General features: G+C 40.9%; 1 protein-coding gene across 2 annotated transcripts in view; it reads right to left on the bottom strand.

Moving 5' to 3' along the window:
• Positions 1–556: 556 nt before the first annotated feature.
• Positions 557–7,611, bottom strand: part of TMEM39A (transmembrane protein 39A) — a 41,707-nt gene continuing 34,652 nt past the window's right edge. For both annotated transcript variants that reach the window (XM_063446497.1, XM_063446503.1), the window contains exons 5-9: positions 7,044–7,198; positions 5,326–5,674; positions 4,618–4,805; positions 1,765–1,885; positions 557–1,263 (exon numbers count right to left, since the gene is read on the bottom strand). In XM_063446497.1, the coding sequence (XP_063302567.1) occupies positions 1,030–1,263; positions 1,765–1,885; positions 4,618–4,805; positions 5,326–5,674; positions 7,044–7,198 (1,047 nt within the window). In that variant the 3' untranslated portion in view covers positions 557–1,029. The remainder of the gene's footprint in view (positions 1,264–1,764; positions 1,886–4,617; positions 4,806–5,325; positions 5,675–7,043; positions 7,199–7,611) is intronic.

Here is a 7,611-nt window from a genome sequence, read left to right as displayed (position 1 = left end):
AGACGGCAAAAAAGTGGACTCTCCCACACTCCACGGAAGGACTCAATTGCAGGGAATCTCTAGGCTGAGAGGCACATGCAACTATCCCTCAATGAGGAATGGGGCTGGAGAGGTACTACACCATGGTGCTAAAAGGCTGCAAGTCCAAACAGACAGCCTGAATACCCTGTGTGCTTACCGACCATAGGGGTTGGGTGATTCCCGTCCTCCCAAATTGATCTCCACCATAACACACCATTTTACTGCTCCCCTGCTTGCTATATATGGTGATTAGACTAAGTTACAGCATGTGAAACCTATGACTAGAGTAATAACTCTTCATGCCTTTTGTCTTGCCATAACTTAACGTAGCGATGATTCTAGCTGGCATTAATTATTAAAAAAAGTTGTACATATTTAATGTACGAGCCTTGCAGTTTTCTCACATACCTGCAGCATCCTGTTCGTTTGAAAGCACCTCCCATGCAGCACTGAGTAACCATCTCAAAATTCCATCCCATACCACCTCTGCCGGGAGGTAACAGGTGTTCCCTTTCCAACACAGAACGCCAACAAATTGTATGAAAATGAATATTTTTTTTTATTTTTCTTTTCTCAATACTATCAAGCGCTGCGATTCCATAACACAGGCAAGTGGCACTGAAATACACTGAATGCAAGGAAGACGCCTTGTGGTCCGCCCATTTTAGATGACACTGAGGAATTGTGGTGTGCGTGCTATGAGTCTCCATACATAGCACGCAGATCGTATGCACATACAAACATTGTATATGTATCGAGTAATACCTGCTTTATAAAATAAAAGACATCTCGGTAGCCCCAGTGACCACCCTCCCTGCCTGGTGAACACAACAAAATAGTATACAAAATATAAAATATCTTAAATATTTATAAACATTGCAAGAAAAAAATAGAACTGTATGAAAATATTTTTTTTCCATTTTTTTTCTTTCCCCCCTGCTCCCGTATCCCCCCCCCCCCACCCCCTGCTTTTTTTCCTTTTCTGATATGTTCTCCATTGGTGGGAGATCAATGTGGTTTCAGTCCGTAGCTGTTGATGGGGTACGCGTAAGCTCTTCCCAGTGCTATTCTGTCCCGGAGGAGTTTAAACAAGACGTAGTAATTGCAGAACAGAATGAGCGCCATGGACAGCGTGTGGTTCCACTTCTCCGCCCGTAGCAGGGAATAGAGCTGGTACAGCACCAGGCTGCCCTCAATGAAAAGAAGCAAATTCAGCAACCGTAATGGCCGATGAAACAGGAACTGCAGGGGGAAAACAAACACCAGTCACAAAAAGAAAAAAAAAAAAGCTTTGTTAAACAGATATTGTGTATGAGAAGCAGGGGGAAAATGAGAGCCGAGAGACTCGAAGAGTGAGATAGAGAAGCATAGCATTGGGAGCGGGTATGGGAAATTGAAGAGTACAAGGGATAGGAGTGTTTTGTAAAAACAGAAAGAAAGAAGGTGAGGGGAAGATGTAGTGGTAGATAAAGAGGAAAAGTGTGAAAAGATGGTGGAAAGGGACCACAAGAGCAGGTAATAAGCAGGAAGATCAATAAGGACCCAAAAAAACGCAGATATAGCCTGCACATCCCGTAGGGAATAGGTCATGTGATCATAATGTATGTACAAAGTAACATGGCCAACAATAAACAGGCGAAGAGAAGTGTCTGAGAAAAGGGGAAAGATTGTGATATGGGAAGAGCAATCAGATTTAGATTTAAAAAATATATGTCATGTGACATGAGGGACCTGAATACATACATAAAACCTGGCATGAGAGACATCTGAAGGCACTGCTACATTGTACGGCCCCACGGCTTTGTATAAACTGCGACTATGTCGTACCAGGACACCTTGTGGCCAAACTGTGTGTTCTGACCAGCTGAGTGAGGGGGAGAAAAACAAAGAAGAATCAAAGAGAGATCATTACATCCTATAGTTTTAACAATTATAAAACCTCTCCTAATATTAGATAGAGAGCGCCAATTCTGTAGTCTACAGATACTGCACTGTTTCTGCTAAGGAGCATGCACACATTTTCGAGGGAGCACACACAGACAAATGTGTTGCGCACATATATATATTTTTTTTACTTTGGGGGGGGGGGGGGGGGGGAGGGAGGAGAGGTCCCCACGGCGAGGATCCCCACCAGCCCACCTAAAGGTAGGGAGGCTGGATGGGTCTAAAAATAAAAAATAAAAAGTGTCAGTCAATGAGTGTGTCTGAGTGTTTGAAATCAGTGATATTGTGCGCCTGTCATTGAGAGTTTGCGCGCGCGTGTGTGTGTGTGTTTATCTGTCAGTAAGTGTGTGCTTCAAATCACGATATTGTGTGTGTCATTGAGAATGTTTGAGTGTGTGTCAAATCAGTGAGATTGTGTGTCATTGAGAGTGTGCATCTGTGTGTTTGTTTGTTTAAGAAGCATTAATGTATATGTTACCATTTATTGGGCAAATAGCTCCCTTTGAAAACTCTATGGATGACATTTCTCCATTCACGGATTCTGCCTAAATTGGGGGATTAAAATGCTTGCACAAATACAGTTAAGCTACCAATATTATCTTTTGGATGAATGAAAGGTCAATTAGTTTTAGGGATTACATTGCTATTTACTGTGGTGAAGGTGGGGCTGAAGCTACAGGGCTTACAATCAAGAACATTTTTCTTGTGTACCCCTGTCTGTGCAGTTGCCCCTATTGCTTTCTATGGACTGACAGACCAATATAGCCATTAGCATAGAGAGGCTGGTCTGTCTGAATGGCTGACATTACAGTAATACTGTTGTGCAAAATTATCGAGAAAGAATTTCAGGTTTACATGAGCATAAAATTCTGGATTAGGAAAAAAAAAATGTTGCGCAAGATATAAAAATATTTCTGGGTACAGAAATTGGATGGAACTTTGCAAAACAGGCAGACAAGAGACCAATAGCTTCAGCCAATCAGCGAACAGAAAATAAACAGACGAGGAAAACTAATGGCATCCCTTCAATAACAAAACACATACAAACTTCAGACTGTGCACATATTCGATCTTTAAATTTTGTGGAACAAAGCTACATTGTTATTCACGGAGCCGGCAGTATGTGGTCTGAAGCTGGTCTTGACAGTCACTATAGAATCCAATGCTAACAAGGAGCTTGATCCCTCCAGAGCCGTTGAGTGAGTGTGGCACATATTCCACTCATTCCTTATATATGAATTGTTTTTACAGAAAGTCTACATCACATTTGCATTTATCTGCACCATATTTTTTTGTTATTGTGGGGGGTATTTGTGCTATAAATTGGATGGTTGCAGCACGTTTGAGATAAAATGCCAAGCCTGTGTAAAAATTCTAAATTGTGCACATTTAACACCGTGTATGTATTAAAAATATGCACTGAGAGAAAATGTAATTAACTTTACAATTTTTGCACTTTAAAATGTAATTAGCCTAATTTTTTTCACTATTGTAGTAATGGCAGCCCTTGTTTATATAAAATCCTGTGCAAAATTAAATTGGAGAATTAGACATAATTCATGATGTTTACAAATTTTTAAACTCCACTAAAGCAACTGATTTATTATGGTTTTGTTAAATAAAACCGTTGAAGTGATGACACATTGTCAAACTGTAACCAGGCCACACATTCACATCAGAATGTGGTTAGATCCCCATCTCTCATTCAGATATACTAAATATATATAAACTAGCTTTCTGCTACAGATCGCCACAAACATGGATCAACCAGAACCACCATTCCCTGAAGACATCTGTATCTATCCATCTACCTTCAACAGTGAGTGCAGGTGCTTTTTGACTGAAGGGGCTTTTCGGTGATCAAATCAATTTAATATCAATGAAGTTGTTTTGTTGGTTGGTGTCCCTGGGTGAAGGCTTTTCTAAAGGCAAGTTTTATAACAATTTAGCACCCAAGGAGCAGTCTTAGCACCTGTTTGCACTAACCTGCCCCTTCTATGCTCCGTCTTTAGCAGAGAAGGGAATCATTTAGAAGCATGTCAGCTGACACTCAGTCAATCACTGTCTGCCCTGGCGAGTACACACAATGGGCATCCTGTCAATTTTAACAATGTCTTTGTATGCGTTCCCCTGGACAAGAGAAACCGCAATCTTCTTGGTAAAATATTTTACCAATAAATAATCAGTGCTTAGGATTTCAATTACCCCTCAAACTCAACTGCATCCCACGCTCGCCAAAACATTCTGCAGAACTCTAAAATGTATTCTCAGATAATGTGTACTTCGGGTTGTGGGATAGAAGTGGTTACGGTTTGGCAGAATTTGAATAGTGAGGTGTTCAAACATTTGCCCTAAACTGTAGTTGGACTACAACACCAATAATTCACTGCCAAGAATTATGTGAATAGTGACCAACTAAAGATGGGGCAAAGGATGATCATCTTTTAATAGTGTTCGGTCATTGGTGCAGTCAGTGTTGCATCGTTTAAGGCCATTGAAATCCTAGCTTCCGGTGACAAGTTTTAGCAAAAGCATGAAAAATCTACCGTATTTCTTTGTTCTACACAGCATACGAAGAGGTTTAACTCTGTATTTAAACATTTAAAGAGGCTGTTTATTGAATGAACTCTTGTTGAAAAGCCATTTACTTACATGTGCTGTGGAGCATTGCTGTAAGATCCATGTTCTAGCTTCTGCCATCGTCCCAGGTGGGAAGCAGACCTGTGTAACAAGTCACAATACTTGGGAGGCAGGAGCTGGGTAGTTAACATGACAAAGGCATTGATCCACACCATGATGAGGTGCTCACACGACCAACGCATGTCGTAATACTGGGTGCTCTACAAGAGAAACATGGATAAATAAGAATATCAATACAACTTTGTACGGCAAGCGGGATGCTCACAGAATCCCAATCACAACCTCTGACAGCCCACATTACCACATTATCGGCTACAGTAACGAATGCATTCCAGGTGTCCTCTGTCTGCATCTTAATGTACATTTGGTTGAGACATCCCTCTATTTTTATTATTAATCAAAACGTTTCCATCACGGTTTCTTTCCACTATTGGAATTGCAGACGCCCCCCTCCCTATGCTGCGCATGTCCTCCCCTCAAGTCAGTCTTAACTGACATCCCTTCCATGGCATCAAGAGGGAGTGATGTCAGCACAGCAGGATTGGGCTAGGAGAGAACTTGGCACTGGAACATGTAAACAGTTTTTAAAACTTTGGCCTGGGGGATGAGGATAACAACGATTACTCTAACCTTTTTCTTAAAACAATGATTTTAGCTTGAAGTACCCCTTAACCAGATAGATCCACAAAAACAATAAACAATAAACAATGCAATACGTACTTTTACAAAGCAAAGTGGCAGAAATGCCACATAATAGGCACTAAAGAGGGAATTGAAGAGGACTTCCTTGATCCGCCGATTGAAGTCGGCTCTCAGGCACTCCACTTCGTTTCGTATGAGGTCAGGGGACAGCGGGCAACTGTGAGTTGGAATGGATGGGGTTGAATTAAACTGCTCTCTCAGGGATTCCCGCAGGAGAGAGAGGAAGTCTTTGGGTCGGACGAGGCTGGCCACGTCATTAGCACCATCCTCAACTAAAGAGTCCTGCACATAGTACCCACAGTCTGTTGGCAATGATTGAGAGCGGTTGTCTTGGTGAAAGCAGCAAAGAGGTACATAAACACCAAACCTGGGTAAAAGGGTACAAGGGAATAACAGAACATTACAGGGATATATCTATTACAAATGTACATTAACAATGCCATATCTGCTAGCGAAAGGAGAAAAAAACATAACCAGGGTAAAACAAACCTTGAAAAAAAATGTTCCTTTCATGCTACACTCAATATTCACTTAAAGGGACAGATTAATCTCATTATATAGGTTGAGTCTGGAGTCCCTGGGGCCATCCTACTATTCAGCGCTTAAACGTTTTTAATTTAATGTTACATGTCCTCAGCAGCCCATCCTTTCTGTGCTACCTGGACTATAGATGCATGGGCAGCAGAGTGTAAGCTGACTGCTTTCAGCCTGTCACAGTGCCCATTGCTGGTTTAAATTTTGTACAGCTAGAAGGAAGTGTGTAAACTCTGCCTTAGCCATACCTCCATTGAGGACCAGGCTGTAGGCAGCCAGAGACCCACAACGAGTGTTAAACTGCTTGAAAATGGTTTCACTCTAAACTGAGCGAAGGTGCCAATTCAATTAGATAAAATGGCTATAGTGCCTACAGAGTCATTCTAAATCAAAGTTTAGAGAGAAAAAAAAAGAAGATTTGATAACAATTATGTGCATTTTCTAAAATAAATAAATCACATATCAACTATGTTTTCCTGGACACATTATTTCATCACATTGATGGTCAGATTATGAAAACACTGCCTGATAGCAAGTTGATTTAATAGGGCTCCAGATTGATTTGTCAAGTTATTTACTACCTGAAACATTTGTACTTTATACAAGTGATGTTTTCCCCCGGTAAACATGGTGGATATGTCATCTCTATCCCTCTTCCACTTGTCAATCTTTAAAAGAGACCTCTGTGAAAATGGCACATAGGTCTATGGTGAGCAGTGGATTACAAGGGAGAGCAGGAGAACCCTTCCCATCACAATCCACATCTGCTTAGGCAAGGCCAGAGTAAACATAGCAATAAAGGAGGAAAAAATAAAACCCGTTTCATTCCTCCTCTTCTCTGTATGTTTTGCGCAGGACAGAGCTTATAACAATGATTTACAGGGAGCTAAGATGGAGGAGCCCAGTTTCAGAACAAAAGGTTGTGGATTTCTACATTTAATTAAAAACATTTTTTTAACACTTTAAAATATTTGTTAAATAAAGAGACAGGTAAAAATAGTATCACAAATTCTGCAAAGTAAGAGTTCCCCTTTAAATTAGATCTGTGTCATACAGACCCATAAATAGTATCTTATTCAGCAATACCACCTGTGTGTAAAATGAAATCAACAGGCTCACCGTCCCTGACAAACAAAGGGCGAAGAAACAAACTGAACTGAACACAGTCAGGCTTTCTACATGAATTCAAGAGACGCACTCACGGGTAGCCCAGGAATAGTAGGTTCAGGACAGAGTGGTTACGGAACAGGTTGACCAGAGTCCAGCAGAACACCCAGCCGCACAGCGTGAGCAGGACCAGGCGTGCTGTGATGAGCGCCGTGTAGTACACCATGGACGCAGCTCCTACCTGAGAAGCCTGAGAAATAAAGGGGTTCTAAATACTAGAGAACTGGGAAAACAGACATAGAAACACCTCAATAAACAACATAAAAAATCAAGACAAAAGTAATGTAAATAGTCACAGGAGGATGGATAAGGCAATGACGGATATACATATTGGGATTTATGTGCATTTTTTGTTTATAAAACACCAACACATTATAGTGTGCTTTACAATAGTTTATTGTAGTGCTTATGTTGTCTATGAGTTGCATCTTGTTTTCCAGAAAATACAACTCTCCCCGGTAGCCAAAGAGTGCCACCTCAGCATCACTGATAATCTGTTTAGCTCAACATGGGCAGCCCAGCGCTGTTACTCATCACCAGTAATTTGCTTGAATATTAAAAAAAAAAAATCAAAAAAAATCTCGGTTTTACATTTCACAATTT

This window comes from Pelobates fuscus, chromosome 1 (assembly GCF_036172605.1).
Source record: "Pelobates fuscus isolate aPelFus1 chromosome 1, aPelFus1.pri, whole genome shotgun sequence".
NCBI classification, from domain to species: domain Eukaryota; kingdom Metazoa; phylum Chordata; class Amphibia; order Anura; family Pelobatidae; genus Pelobates; species Pelobates fuscus.
The sequence above is the reverse complement of the archived record's forward strand: the minus strand, read 5'-3'. Positions and strand labels throughout refer to the sequence as shown.